General features: G+C 43.9%; 1 protein-coding gene across 4 annotated transcripts; it reads left to right on the top strand.

Moving 5' to 3' along the window:
• The first annotated feature begins 1203 nt into the window (after positions 1 to 1203).
• Positions 1204 to 15235, top strand: LOC103636193 (uncharacterized). 4 transcript variants are annotated; one of them, XM_020542667.3, is made up of 5 exons: positions 1204 to 1518; positions 2739 to 2799; positions 2876 to 2994; positions 13810 to 13859; positions 14786 to 15235. In XM_020542667.3, exons 1-5 carry the CDS (start codon positions 1369 to 1371, stop codon positions 14826 to 14828), a joined length of 423 nt encoding a protein of 140 aa, XP_020398256.1. In that variant the 5' UTR covers positions 1204 to 1368; the 3' UTR covers positions 14829 to 15235. The 4 variants fall into 4 exon arrangements, 2 of the variants coding, with proteins under 2 accessions (XP_020398256.1, XP_008656765.1); XR_004852168.1 differs by having other exon boundaries at positions 1267 to 1536; positions 2876 to 3862; XR_004852169.1 differs by having other exon boundaries at positions 1273 to 1518; positions 2253 to 2799.
• Positions 15236 to 16337: the final 1102 nt, after the last annotated feature.

Genomic DNA, 16337 nt, shown 5'->3' with positions numbered 1-16337 from the left:
TTGTCCATACTTGTATATAAATTAGAATAACGTGCCTTCAATCACGCTAATAAATCTATTTATATTTCCATGCGTAAGATTTATATTTCGTTGCATCGCATATATAATTACTAACTAAAAAAGGGATTGATTGGGGTCGGCTAATAATTCCCACTGGACAGGAGGTACTTCGCGACCGGGGTCTGCCTTTTCCGTTTCCCACGGTAAGGCTGAGTCCAGTGCACAGCCTCCCTCTCGCCCCTGCCACGTCAGCTCTCGCCTCCACTCTCGCCTCTGCTGCTCCAGTGCACAGGCTGCAGCAGGCTACAGCCTCAGGCTATAGCCACATCAGCTTTTCTATTTCAGAATTAAGTAATTCACGCGGATTTATTTCAACGCTCAGAAAACACACAACATAATATTTTTATTGAATTAAAAATTACAAATTGCGTAATAATTAAAATAAAATTATATGACGGGCTCTCGCCCCGCGCTCTCGCCCCGCCAGTGCGTCGCCTCCCTCTCGCCTCCCTCTCGCCCGCCTCTCGCCCGGGCGGGCGCTCCAGCGCGGGCGAGAGCGAGGCGATATCGCCCGCTCTCGCCGGGCGCCAGCGCCATCGCCCGGCGCCGGCCTCTCGCCCGCCTATCGCCCGCGCGCGGGCGGCAGCGGCCTCTTCTCGCCCGCGCTGCCGCCCGCACTGGCACCAGCCTAAGATTCTAGGGGGGCAGGCCAGAGCAGACACGCTGCATCGGGAGCAAACGTCTTCGAGGAAGCACTACACCGGCTAGCTGCCGAGCTGCGGACAGGTGGCCCACCGCCACCAGTAGAGGCTCCATGCGAGAGCCCTGATCGGCGATCACTGCAGAGCAGCAGGAGACTTGGCACCATCAGTCAGCATGGCTGTGATTGGCAGTCCAGCAGGCGACGCCAGGGGATAAACTCGTCAGTTTGACCGGCGAATTTTGGCCGGGAGCGAGCGAGCGGGGGGATCCACCATGGATCTAGTTCGTCCAGTCCAGTCCAGTCCAGTCCAAGCCCCACATTGTTGTAGCTGAATAGCCCCTTCACATGTCCGCTGGCATTTTGCAATCACCGCTGTTCTATCGAGTACAAACCGTTGCTGCTACGAAGACAGCAGGAAGCAACTGGTACATGGCTTTTTGCAAACATCATCACGGTGCGCGTGAAAAACCGTTCCTGCATGGAAGAGGATTCATTGTGCAAGCGTGCAATGTCACTATTTGTTCCGTGCAGTTTTTATTAGTAGGATTCTTCACGGGCCTGGCCGCACCAGTTTTTCGGCCTTGGGCCATAGCTCAACCCAACAACAGACCGCTAAGCCCAACCCACCTGCTCTCTCTCTCTCTCGGGCGCTCTCGGTCTCGGCCATGGAGGCCGCAAGCAATCAGGAGCCGGGGAGATGCGGCGGCGACGACGACGAGGCGAAGAGGAGGGAGGCAGAGCTTGCGTCAAGCAGGCTCCTCGACCCGGGGTTCAAGCCCTCCAAACTATCCCAGGACCGGCTCGACAAGTTTAAGGTGCCCTTCTGGCTCCTGGTACTGCATTTCTCCAAGCGTTCGATATCGATCCTTTGCTGCTCTTGGTCCACACGCCGGGATGGTTGTTGTAGATTTTTTTTCTTAATCTTCTTAAGTTCGTGGATGTCAGCAGGCTGAGCTCGTTAGGCCGGAGTAAATTGGTCACGCCACTTAATTTTCGGCGCATAAATGAACACGTTGGGGGATGTAGTAGACTTGCTGGGCGATGATGATATGTTTGTGTTTCTATTTTTCAATAATTCACTGTACTCTACTGCTTCAGTGAAGTCTAGGTTTTGTACCGTAGGCATGAATCTGTCTGCCTGGTCATGCAGTGCGTATGCTGTCATGGCCTGCTATTAATTGGGAAGTGTACCCTGCTGTGCATGTTGCCCTGTTTGCACGAGGGAGAATTAGATCTAAAATCCTTACGATTTGGTACAGCTTTTAATTGAGTCCCCAAAATTCTACTCCCAAACAGTAACCTGACGTTTTGTAATTTATGGAAACACAGACAATCTTAACAGTAAAGGTTGTTTTTGTTTTGGCCTTTTGGGGGGGTTGTCAGGCAAATTCTGATTCTGCAGCCAATGGAGCAAAATTTTAAGCTGACATATTTTGATAACTTCAAAGTGTCTTGAAGAGTTCAGATACATCAGCATAAGAATGGAATGATTATAATCTTTGAGAAACATACGATAGTTAATTTGATTTAGTTCAAATTTGCTTTGTAGAGAAAAAGAAGCCGATGCCAGCTATATACGCAAAAGCACAAATGCACAATGAATCTATCAAATCAAAGAAGAGGCCCAACTGAGAAAAGTGCAACAGTTGCTCTTCTGGCCTTCTTTTCTTTTCGAGCCTTTTAGAAGTGTTGATTTGAAACCGTATCACACACCTCTGGGTCGGTACATCGTCAAGGCCAGGGACCTAGATTGGATGTGATCAAGGTTCCACGGTTCACTTTTTGACTTATTTTATCTGTCAAACCAAAGTCTCCAGCCCATTGATATCAGTTCAGTTTAGTGAGAAATCTCAAATCCATATGTACAATTTGTGGACCTCCAGAACCTCAGTCTGAATCAAATGACAAATCTTCAGACATGAATATGTGTTTTCCTATGACATTATGTTCTCCTTCACAATATCCATTTTTATATGGTTGATTATTTTATTCTGAATTACTAGGTTACAAGTACTTAATTTGTCATGTGATGCAGGAATTACACAAGAAACGGTTACAGATAACTGAAAAGCCGAAGTATAAAAGAAAACCGAAAGGTACTTGTCTCCTGCATGTCCTATTGTTTAGCCGTGCTAGTTTTCTCCTCACCAATCAGATGATTTAATTCTTTAGGAACCACTGAGAGAAGTATCAAAGTAACCAGCAATTATAAATTCACTGATAAGGATGCATCTGCTGATAGTTCTCCAAGAGATGTGCATCATATGTCATCAGTTACAGGAATTCAAGGGGTACGCCTGTTTATACTGAATGCTGGGCGATATTTTTTACATACATTCTGTAAGCAATGCTTTTGCTTGAATCTTTCGACAACAATAAATAAACAGCCAAAAAAAGTGAATACAGTAGCGATGATCTCTATTGCTATAGCATTTACTTCGCCATTCCCAGTAATCTTTGGATTGGTCTTAGGCATTGGAGGTTCTAGCCATTTTCGTGGCAAAGCACAAACTATTTGCACAATATATTTCACAGGTATCAAGTGCTTTATAGTTACCACTTTAATGCAGTTGAGCAATGAACTAAGTGCCTGGTTGGTTGGGTTCCAAAACTTGCCCAACCAAAATCATGGCAACCCAAAACCTAGGCTTGCCAAAGTTAGAGCAAAAAATGTAGGCATGCATTTGGTTGAGTGCCAAGACATGGCAGCGAGCACCTTCCCTCCTGTTAGATTAAAGAAGTTTCTAGTGACTTGCCAATATTTTGGTCATAGTCATTGGTGTGCCGTGTGCCATTTTTTGGCAACGAACCAATTGGTAACCAAATTTTTTTTAGGCATGCCTTAATTTTGGTTGGGCAAGTTTTGGGACCCAAACAAGCAGGCCCTAAATGGTAAAGTGACTTAATGGTTTAGTTTACCTTTTAGGTAAAAGCCCAAGATATTAAAAGTCTATTAACATCAGAATGTCATCAAGTAATTCTTCAACAATCACATAGAACTAACTACATACAAATAATCTTTTGTTATGCTATTTTTCTGGTGTTATTTGACTTGACTAAATGGAAGGGTTAGAAGGCAAGGTAGGTGGACAATATCGGCTTCGAGCTCTGGTATACAGGGACAACTGTAGACAGAAATGGACGTGAGAAGACAAGAAGGTAGTATTATCTTAGTCAAGCTTGTCATGATGATTTGGTTTTAAACATAATTAGTGCATATGCCACCCAAGTAGGACATGATGACAGTGCTAAGAGACTTTTTTGAGAAGACTTAGATGGTATGGTTATAGCTAAATCTACTAGTGAGAAGCTTTTCATAGGAGACCTCAATGGGCATGTAGGTACAACAAATGCAGGTTTCGAGACGGTTCATGGAGGTTTTGGGTATAGTATTAGGAATCATGAGGAAGAGGAAGTCTTGGATTTTGCGGTATCTTTTGACTTGTCGATAGCCAATACTTTCTGTAGGAAGAGAGAATCTCATTTAGTGACTTATAGTAGTGGCCAATACTCAAGTCAGATTGACTTCGTCCTCACAAAAAGAGAGGATAAACGAGCATGCTTGAATTGCAAGGTGGTACCTAGGGAGTGTGTTGTCTCTCGACATAAGCTTGTGGTTGCAGACTTTCGTTTTCATGTGCATGTTCGTAGGGATAAACAAGCCAAGATTGTGAGAACAAAGTGGAGGAAACTGAAAAAGAGAGACATCAACCAAGGAAAGGGTCATCAAAGAGGACACTTGGAAGGAAGAAGATGACATAAACAACATATGGGAGAAGATGGCAACCTGCATTCGGAAGGTGGCATCAGAGATGTGGAGCAACCAAAGGGAGTGGATGGCGGAGCTAAAAACTCTCGAATCTCGATGGTGGAACAAGGAAGTACAAAGGCTTGTTGAGGAGAAGAAACAATGCTATAGATGTATGTACCATGACAGGAATATGGACAACACAAAGAAGTACAAGGTAGTAAAGAAGACCGCAAGGCAAGCTGTAAGTGTGATATAGGGTAGGATGTACGAGGATCTTTAACAATGTTTGAGTACAAAGGAAGGAGAGAAGACAATATATATGATGGCTAGGGTTTGTGAGAGAAAAACAAGGGACTTCAATCAAGTTAAGTTCATTAAAGATAAAACAGAGCACCTTTTAGTGACGAGAGTATTTTGAAAAATTGTTCAGTGGGGAGAATGGGGACACAACCCTTAAGTGGGATGACTCTTTTGATGACACAAATAGATGCTTTGTGCGTAGCATCCAAGAATCTGAGGTTAGGGAGGCATTAAAATGATGAAAGGGTAAGGCGATGGACCTTGATGGTATCCCAATTGAGGCATGGAGATGCCTCAGGGACATAGTTGTAGTGTGGCTAACCAAGTTGTTCAACCATATCTTTTGGTCAAACAAGATGACGAGTGAAGTGTATTGATACCGACCTACAAGAATAAGGGAGATATTCGAAGTTGTACCAATTACAGTGGAGTTAAGTTGATGCGCCATACTATGAAGCTATGGGAGAGAGCTATCGAGCATTGTTTTAGAGGAATAATGAGGATCTCTATGGACCAGTTTGGTTTCTTTCCCGAAAGGTCAATCATGGAAGCCATTTTGCGGACGATGTAGTGTTGGTTGATGAAAGTCGGATAGAAATAAATAGGAAACTGGAGTTGTGGCAAGAAACTATAGATTCTAAAGATTTTAGATTCAGTAAAACTAAAACCGAATACATGAGATGTGATTTTGATACTACTACACATGAGGAAGATGTTAGTTTGGAAGGTCAAGTAGTGCCTAGGAAGGATACCTTTAGGCCTTTAAGGTCAATACTGCAAAGGGATGGGGATGTTGATGAAGATGTTAGCCATAGAATCGAAGCAGAGGGAGGAAGTGGCGCCAAGCATCCGATGCTCTATGTGATAAGGGACTATTGCAAAAGCTAAAAGATAAGTTTTATAGGACGATGATTAGACTTGCTATGTTGTATGGTGCAGAATGTTGGTCTACAAAAAGATGTCAGGTTCAATAGATAAGTGTGGTGGAAATGGATATGTTGTGTTGGATTTATGTCTATACAAGATGTGATCGAGTCTAGAATAATGCTATATGTGACATGCTAAGAGTAACACCAATTAAAGAAAAACTTGTCCAACACCGATTGAGATGGTTTGGACTTTTTTTGAGAGAACAGGAGGGGGGAGCCCCTACTGAAATTTTATTAAAACTAGAAAAAGCAGTGCTTAGAACAAACAAGTAGACGTATTACAGAATGTTAGGGTGAGTTTCTACTGCCATTGCTGAAGCCATTCCGGGATGGTGGAATCAAATCTACCCAGAGCTCTATGAGTGACTAGGAGTAATTCTTTTGTGAACTCATGCTTGCATTGTTGCACCGTTGGATCTTTGTTCTGAAAGAGCCAAGCATTACGACACTTCCAAATGCTCCAAGTCATGAGAATAATGATCTCCATAGAGAAGGGAACATTGAGCTGCTATTTTAAATTTGCCGCAGCCTCCTCTGGATTAGCAATTCTAGGGGGCACCAAACCAATTGAATTCCAGCAGGTCTTAGCGAAGTTGCATCTGAGGAAGAGATGATAAAGGGCATGTTTGGTTCAGCTTTTTTCTGACCAGCTTTTCTGAGAATCCGGCTGTGGGGAGAATCTGGCTATGGGAAGAATCTGAGTATTATTACGATTACGTGTGGAGGAAGATAAAGTTGTTCATAGGGCTCAGGATCTAGAAAGTGACGGATTCCTACTATTACAACGACTCAACCGATTATGTATTTATGTTGATTTTGGATGGTTTTTGCCCCAACAAATTTTATAGAAGCTGACTGACAAGCTGAGCGTTTGGCAGTCCGCAGCAGCTTTTGGTGGCTAGAAGCTGCCAGAAGCTGAAACAAACAGGGCCAAAGAGTTTCCTCCTTCTGCCAGATGCAGTTTTCGCAAGTGTATGACTCAAGTGTCATGTTTTTCCTCCTCAGCATATTTCTTGTGTTGAGTCTGTTTTTTAGCCACAACCAATAAAAAACTTTATGTTTTGGTTGACATTTATTTTTCCAAAGCGATCTGAAAATCTGATGAACTTGATAATGACCCATCAAATGCCTGTAAGTCTTTTTTGTAGAGAAAATCTCTGATCCCCAAATGTGCTTCCAAGTGTCCTTTGCGTTGTTCACAGTGATTTGTCCCCAGGCCTCGTTTAACTCAAGATACTGTTCATAGGCCTGCACAGACAGAGGAAGCTGAAAAATCTCAAAAAGATGATCTTTTTGCTTTGCTTCTTTGATAGAGAGTTTGCTATTGCAAGCAAAGGAAAATAATTCCGGATATTGCTGAGCTGGAATGCCCTTATTCCACAGATCTCCCCAGAAAAGGATAGTTCTCCCATTGCCAATGGTTGGGGCTGCCAATCCTTTGAAATCTTGAACAAGACTAAGCAAACTTTTCCACCAAAAGGATCCAATACTTGAGCTGGTAGGTAGTCTGTCTGTCCTGTAATAGTTGTTCCAAACGAGATTCACCCAAGGTAAGTCATGATTATTGAAGAATTTGTGTAAAAATTTCAAAAGCAAAGCCTTGTTGTGCGTCTCCAATCTGACTACTCCAAGCCCCCCATTGTTCTTTGGCTGAGTAATCATGCACCAAGCAGCTAGAGCTGGTTTTTTGAGTTCACATCATTTCCTTTCCATAGACAATGTTTCCGGTAAGCATCTATCTTCTTGACTGTGGCGGCAGGAATTTTCAGCGTGCACATCAGAAAAGTCGGGAGAGCTGAGAAAACAGAGTTAACTAGCTCCAATCTTCCGGCCTGGGAGAGGAGAGCAGATGTACAGGACAATCTCCTTTCAATCCTTTGGATAAGCGGTAAAAAGTGACAGGTTCTAGGTTTTGACAGGCCTAGAGGGACACCAAGGTAGGTGAAAAGCATTGATCCTGTTTGACAGTTGAATGTTCTGGAAAGAATCTCCATCTTTGCTTGGCAAACATTGATGGGGTACATACTTGATTTATTATAATTCACTTTGAGCCCCGTCGAGGTTGCGTAAGAGTTAAGAACTGCTCTGAGGAAAAATAGTTGCCTGGGGCAAGCTTCCATTATCAATAATGTGTCATCAGCATATTGGACAATCGGGAAATCTTGACCACAGTTCTTAGTGAGGGGCAACTGGAGTAAATCTTGCTGTCTCGCTTTATTGATGATACTCTGAAGCAGATCTGCCGCTAAAACAAATAAAAGAGGTGAGAGGGGGTCTCCTTGTCTGACCCCACGCTTGCAATGGAAAGTTTTCCCTGGGACGCCATTAAGTAAGACCGATGACGTACTAGACTGAAGGATATCCCTAACCCAGCCCAGCCATTTGGGCCCAAATCCTCTATGAGACAGCACTTGGAGGATCAGTTCATGCTCAACTGTATCAAAGGCCTTTTCAAAGTCCAACTTGAGCACGATGATTTCTTTTTTTGAGATATGGCATAAATGGATATATTCATATGCCCAGGCCAAGCAATCCTGAATGGTTCTTCCTTTGATGAAGCCATATTGATTTTTGTGAACCAGGGAAGTCATCACTGTCTGCAGTCAATTGGCCAGCAGCTTAGTGATGATTTTCATACTATTATTTAGAAGCGAGATTGGCCTAAAATCTCCCACTAAATGAGCATTTCCCTTCTTCTGAATCAGAACGATAAAAGAACCATTAATACTTCTAAGACAGACATCCCCATGGTAAAATTGGTCACATAAGTCGTAGAAGTCCTGAGAAATAACCGGCCAACATTTTTTGATAAAATTGGTATTAAATCCATCAGGCCCCGGGGATTTGTCTGAGGGGAGAGCTGCAACAATGCTATCAATTCCTTGCCTTGAAAAAGGCTCATCAACCACTGCAATCCATCTTGCAAAATTAACAGGCCTGAGAGATCAGAAACATTTTCCGAAGAGTCAGAAGAACCCAAACGGCATTTAAATACATTCCACAGAAGGTTAGCTTTATGATCGTGCTCTGAAAAGATTGACCCACTGTCATCAGAGAGCAACACAATTGTATTACGCCTATGCTTTACCATTGCATGAGCATGAAAAAATCTAGAGCAAATATCTCCATCGGTGACCCATTTGATGGAAGCCCGTTGCTTCCAATAAATTTTCTGAATTTGAAGCAGACCAACAATTTTGGTTTGCAAAAGCTCCCGGAAATTTCATTCTTCAATCGAAAGGTCACGATGCTTCTCAATTATGTCAATGAACTCGATAAGCAACTTAATTTGTCTCACTGTTTTATCAATATTTGGCAGAGACCGCTGCCACTCTGAGGACCTTTCTGGTGTACTTGAATTTTGTTGTTAAGTTCTTCGCTTTGTCACTAAGAATTGGCTGACCAGTCTAAGAATTTTGAAATACAGTCATAAACTCTTCAAATTGCAGCCAGAAATTTTCAAACCTAAAAATCTTAGGCTTGGGGACCTTTGACTTGAAAGAAATCAGACATGGAACATGGTCGGAGATATCCCTAGGCAGCGTAGTTGCGCGAGTGTCGGGGTAGAAAACCGACCATTCTTGCGAGATGAAAAACCAATCGAGTCTCTGAAGAAGGGGCTCTCTTTGCCCGTTCGACCATGGAGGGGAATTTCCATCAGATCAAGCTAGTTAATGGCCTCATTAAATTTCAACATCAGGCTAAGGCCCCCAGCGATATTCCTGTTTTCGGGCCTACGAGTAAGATTGAAGTCCCCAACAATCATCCAAAGTTTTTCCGAGGGCATATTTATATTGGAGAACCAATTTAGGAATTCAATTTTCCCATGCGGATAACAGGGCGCGTAAATATTTGTGACAATCCAGGATTCATTCGACGAATTAGCAGAAAATTCAACCGAAAGAGCATAATCATTCTGGTAAATAACACTGCCCACCAACTTCGAGCTATTCCAAACAGTAATGAAACCACCCGAATTTCCCACCGAGGGGACAAAAGCGAACGAGTCAAAGGAGTTGGGACAAAACTTTCTGAGGTCAGCCCTGTCGAAAAATTCTTTCTTGGTTTCCTGCAAGCAGATAATATCACTTCTGGATTCCCTAATCGCACAATGAATACCATTCCCTTTAACCACAGAATTGATCCCACGGACATTAAAGCTTAAAACAGACCATTCAGAAAAAATAGCTGTGTTGTGACTATTCATCGGGGGCATGATCAGGTTCGTCAACGAAAGGAAACCCAAACCCAATTACTGGGTGGGCAAACAAGTATCTGTTAGAACAGGACACAGCGAAATAACCAGAAACCACAAAGTTTGACACCGCAACAACCATTCAAATACGCCAGGGCAGAAGCAGCCAAAAAGCCTGGCGAAGTAGAGTCCTGCAAAATCCTCCCACCCGGAGCAACACCATCATATTAGTTGTCTTCATCTACAGAATCTTGTTTCTTATCCTCATTGTCTTTTTTCCCTGGCTTATTGGGGCCAACACAGCCAGAGGGATTCTTCTTCTTCAGAGCTTTATCAGATAGATCTACTTCTGACAGATTGCAAAATCTTTCCCCTAGGTTTCTGATGGCCTTGGCAGATAAGGAAGGAGGGCCCTCAAACTTATGTTGACACATCAGACAGTTCTTTTTCTGGCAGGAGCCCTGCCTGAACCCAGCCCGAGCATCACGCAGTCTCTTCTCCTTAGGTCAGATTCCACAACTGTAGGCTTGGAGGGGGAAGAGGTCGAATCTGACGGAGCAGAGACGTTGCCAGTAGATTCTTCTGAGAGGACAGATTCAAGGAACTTGCCATCAGGGCATTTCTTGGGGATGGCAAAAGGGTGAGTCTCAGTCTCAGGCTCCAGCAAAGCAGAAGGAATATCTGAAGACAAGAAAGATTTCGACCAACTGAAAGAATATTCATGAAGCAGGTTAGACAGGAAGAAAGGAGACCACTTCTTAGGGATCTGCACAGAGAGTTCTGGATTACCAGCGGGAGCAAAATAGTTAGCCCAGATCATGTAGAATTGGGCATTCCTTTTCCTTTCCAAGTGGCTCAACAAAACAGGGTCTGGCTGCCAATCCTGGGAGAACATATAGTTCAACACCACATTGTTGGGACCATTGTTGATTTGCTCCTCTGGCTGGGCATCAGGGATAAGAATATCCCCTGGCACATGGAGATCTCCCTGGTTTGGTGGGTCGTCAACCTCCTGAAGCCCATTCATAGGAACATCACCCAAAGCAGGGAGGGCAGGGCATTAAAGTGTAGCACCGGCCCAACCACATCCAGGTCATCAAGAATCTGCCCATTCTGCACTGGAACACCATGAATGGGACCAGAAGAACTATCCGAGGACAGGCCCGAATGTTGATTGCTGACTTGCTGCTCGTCAGGTGGCAGGTCCTGCTGGGGCTGCTGCGCAGGTGGGTCATTAACAATCCATTGGTCCCAATCCCCTTGAATATTGTCTGCTGGCTGGACTTGGACATTGCCTTCTGGCGGGAAATTGAGATCCCACCCCGCAGCAGGCATAGGTTGGCCCAAACCAAAGAACTCGAGCGGGAGCTGCTGGCCATCTTCCGGGACCACTGGCATCGGATCTTCATCTTGGGGCTGGCCCCCCAGCAAGGTTTGTTGAATGATTTCACACTGCACTGTCCACGAGTCACCGATAAAGCCATCAGCCTCCGAAAAAACAATGAACTGCGGGACCTACTCGAGAGACGTGACCCGAACCCTAAGCATAGTTCTGTAAACATTGTGTCTGTCTTCCTCCCACAAGATTAATCTACCAAAGGAGCCAATAGCAGCCTGCAAGTATTCTGAGGAACGATAATCAAGGGGGAATCCTAACAACATAAGCCAACATTCGCGATTAAAGAAAAGTGCCCTGTGGTTCCAAGCATCATTATGTCGCTGAGCAGTGAAGGTGGCATCGAGGTATTGCTGCGGACCAAGCAAGACAAGATTGTCTCTTTCAAGCACACTGCTAAACTGAACCAGAACCTGACCCAGGTGCGACCGCTGGATATCCCGCACCCCAAGCCGCCGGTGCTCCACCAAATATTCTCTGACCACATCCCTCACCGCCGGGAAAGTGACCTCATGATCAGGTAAAGGTTGAATATTGATAATAGCCCAATCCTCATGCATTGGCGGGAGACGCCTAGTCACTGACCTGGCCATAACCTCCCGGTGCAGGACCACCGAAGCGCTGAAGCCCGGCGGAAGAAAGGGCTCGGGATCAACACGCCTATACGCCATCGGAGAAGGAAGCGAGGATCGCCAACCAGCAGATGAAGGAGCAGTTTGGGGTTTTGATGAAGTGACACCCAAAGAAAGAGTCAGGGACTGGAGAGGTGATGATTCAGATTTTTTTAATATCTCCCGGGCGAACTCCTCGAAGCAACTATAACTAGGGGGTCCACCGATCAGAGACACCGCGGGGGAGCGAAACCAGGTACTGTGGTCCGGAGATTTTCGATTTCCCACCAAAATGGCACGACTCCCAAAGGCAGGGAACGAGGCTAAAGGAAAACCGAAAGAAGATTTCTTAGAGGGACAAAATAATTCCAAGTGCCCCCGCACCTTACAGAAATGGCAGAGGAAGGCCGGCGAGCCCAGTGGCCCAGCAGGCCCTCGAACCCGAACGAGACGCCATTGAAGGTTGCAAGGCCGAGACTAGTTAAAATTCGAATTTTGAAAATTGGAACAGTCATGAATTTCGTCGCCATGAACTACGCCAATAGGATTAGGGAAAAGCAGTGATGAGGAAACCCTCCTGGAATTCGAAAACCTTGGGGACACAGCCCTTCGCCGAGAGGACGAAGACCACGAACCAGGGGCAGGCAAGCCCAGACGATTGAACGCAGAAATTCTGAGGCGAGACTGATGCGTCCCACCAACGGAGAACCTCTTATCGCTGCGAACCGGAGCCAGATTACGAGTAGGAGAGCCCAGACGATTGAACACAGATATTCTAGTCTTAGCCTGATGCTCATCACCACCAGAGAACTTAATATTGTTACGAATCGGGACAGCATTGGCACCGGTGAGAGGGAGCTTAACAATATCCGCAAAAGATAAACTCTTCCTGCCCCGAACATTCAGCCAAGATGCCGCTTCTTCATCCGTAAAAATCTTGAATTCATGTTTCCAGTTAGGGCCACCGTGGTTCCAAAGGTTGAAGAATGCTCTGAATTCCTTACGATCAATGCATCTGGAATTGTAGATATGGAAACCCACAACCATCGAAGAAACCGAGAACCGAAAAACCCGATCAGCGAGCTGAAGCACCTCAAAGCCAGACGCGAACCCACCGAGGGCGGCCTGGAGGAGATGACCAACAGAATCCGAGTTCAACTTGAAGATGCATCTGCCAAAAGAAACCACCAACCAGAAGGACGACCGAAGACAGGGGCGAGCAGGACAAAACGAAGAAGCCAAATTAAGCCTGAGGGAATCCTCGAAGGCCAACCCCGGCCGAAAGTCCAGGAGCGCGAGGTCCATGCTTGAAGAAACAAGAAGACCAGGGGGGCAGGGGAGCGCGAGGAGCGAGAGGACCTGAGCTAGAAGGGCCGAGATGGTTTGGACTTTGGATAGGTCCAATAGAGACCTCCAGAGGTACCGGTGCGTAGTGATATCCTAAGACATGATAGTAATGGAAGAGATGCAGGGGAAGTCCGAAGTTGACATGAGATGAGACAGTAAAAGTAAACCTGGAAGGATTGGAATATACTCAAATATTTAGCCTTAAATAAATAGGAGTGAATGGAAAACAACTATCCACGTGTCTAAACCTTGATTTGTGACTTCTTGTGTTTTAACTCTACCCCAACATGCTTGGGGCTAAAAGGCATTGTTGTTGCTGCTCTTTGACTTTCAGACACTCAGATATTCATTGATTTGATATGAGAAAACATTAAGATTTTTTTTTGTTGACTTTGATATCCAATTGAGTATATTTGGTTGCCTTTAAGTGGTATAAGCCAAGTTAACTCACATCCTCAAAGATATTAATTTGACTACAGTTCAGATATCAATTTTAACACACATCTTATCTAACCATACCTTAACAGTTGGGATTTCATTCAATAATCGTGATGGTTTTACTTCCATATATTTACAGGATCCTGCATCAGGCCTGTCCTCGAGGAACAAAAGGAAACTACATTGGGGGTATTTTTTTCATTATTGTATCATGCTTCTGCACTTCTATATTACTCTTAATGTCAGAATACAAGTGAATTATCCATATATCTTCATCAGCTTAAACTTTTGGGTTGAATTGTTTGGTGCATGCAATTTAATATGGTATTAAAGTTAGAGGTCTCGAGTTGGTATCCTGGTTAGTGCAAGTAAATAAAAATAATTGTTGTTCACTTCTATTCCACATCTGAGACCTGAGAGAGTCTTGATGTGAAGATTGACCTTTTACGTTGAACTAATGAACTATTTGGTGGATGCAACTTAATACTCCCTCTGCCCCATTATATTGGTCGTCTGAGCGGTGTTCCGGATTGTCTAAATTCATAGAATTTTTTATGTATCTGAAGCCCATTTGTGTCCTGGTTCAGAGAATATTTCATGTATGTGATTGAATGCTAGAACGACTAATATAATGGAACAGAGGGAGTACTTGTTTAGTACAGCCTTACTCCACTGCTTTACCCTTCATTATTCAAGGATTTGTTTGAATTGCACAATTCCAACGCAAACCTTTTATATTTTTCAAAAGGTTTGATAGCACTGGTCCACCTTTCATTTTGTTCAAGAAAGAAACACAGCCTGACTTGTCCACTTCGATATGTGGGGGAAAACTAAGACACAAAGGTTTCTCACCGCGATCTGGTATTCTGGTCATAGATATAATCTATCTGTATCGGCAACTTTAAGATTTCTAACAACTTTGTCTGCTGAGCATGATGTCTCTCTGCCATCAAGAAATTAATGCGGTTTGAACCACGAGAAAGTAAAGTTTAAAGTTCAGCATCGTGTGACATTACTGTGGCCACATTTCAGAAATGCCGAAGCGATAACCTGTTTATCACTTTCACTTGTGAAAGGCGCCGATGGTAATCCCATATGTGTCCCATCTTTTTCAGGCTTGACATTAAAGAACGATGGGAAAGAAAGGCAAACATGTAAAAATATCTGAAGATCCAACAACAAAAGCATATCCACACCGCACTCATTTGAAATTTGAAAGCTGAGGGACAAAACAAAGCGGCCGACCTTTTCCACGGATCATCATGTTGCTGGTAAAGGTTTGTCAGCTAGCAGAACTGATCAGTAAGCTAGTATCTAATTTTTCAGTGTTTTGTCTAACGTTTTCTCCAGACGTTTGGTTGGGACTTTGCTCTGTTGTATTGTCCGATCCAAACTTGCAAAGTTCAAGTGCGATGATAATTTGTTTATTGCTGTGTGATATAGTTTGGGTTTGTTTGTCCTCTTTTTGTGTGAGAAAAGGTACTGATGGTGCAACACAGGCCCATGTGCACAATGGAACATAGTTGTTGCTGATGATACTAGTGTATATAGAAGATTATTTCTCATATGCTTCTCGCAACTTGCTGGTGCGGCTTGTTTACAAGAATGAAGCAGGTGAAGGCAAATCGTGCAATAAGTTATCGACGGACCGCATACAGATCTCGCCCCCAGGATGTGCCCATTTTTAAATCCTCGAGCGCCTTTGGCCTGGTCCATCTGGGACCTTTTGCGATGGTTTCCGTTCGTACTATGCTGTCCTGTCAACGCAAGTACTATATATATGTACTTGAAGTTGTATCTGCAAACTTGCCAGCGAAGTGGTGGTGTATAAAAAAAATAAAGATTTGATTAAATGCTTCACGTTTGATAAAAGAATGAAGTGAGCGAGCGGAAATGCGCACGGTCGGAATCGGAACGTTGAGCCGGAGCAGACCGATGGATGGCAAGAGGTCAAAAGCGTTCATCACTCTTCGGAAACTACGGGCTCGCCGCCGCTGATACCATTTTCAGTGTCATCAGCAATTAAAATATGACAAACTGCGAAAGGGTAGAGAAACGAATATTCTGTGTACTACTACGAGTAGCTTATTGGGAGATTGAGAATACGGGGAAGTGGTAAAGAAAGGGGAAATGACATCTCAAACTTGGGGTGTTTGGTTTCTTTAGGGCTTGTTTGGAAGCATGTGAAATGGAGAGAACTGAGGGGGCTGTAATCCCTTGCTATTCAAAATTGAATAGCAAGGGATTATAACCCCCTCAATTCTCTTTATTCCACTTACTACCAAATAAACCCTTAGGGGGTGTTTGGTTTGAGGAATCATTACATCTAAAATGAGATGGTGTATCATGAGTCTATTTTTAAAATTTGGTTGGATGACCTCATTATTCGTATTAGTACTAACTAACTATGAGAAATGATGTGGTGATGGATGATGTGGTGATGGATCAACTCATTCCATTCTACAAACTAAACAAAAAAGTGAGAGTGAGAAGATGATAGACTAGCTCATTCCTCAAACTAAACACCCATATTAGTCACCCTTTTAAACTTTAGAAACTAAATATTAGTCTCTAGAAATACTATTTAGGAGGCTTCATTTAGGGGTGTTTGTTTGGGATTGTACTGCCCACATTATATAATCTATGCAGATTATAATCCCAAATAAA

This window comes from Zea mays, chromosome 8 (genome assembly GCF_902167145.1).
Source record: "Zea mays cultivar B73 chromosome 8, Zm-B73-REFERENCE-NAM-5.0, whole genome shotgun sequence".
NCBI lineage: Eukaryota > Viridiplantae > Streptophyta > Magnoliopsida > Poales > Poaceae > Zea > Zea mays.
The sequence above is the reverse complement of the archived record's forward strand: the minus strand, read 5'-3'. Positions and strand labels throughout refer to the sequence as shown.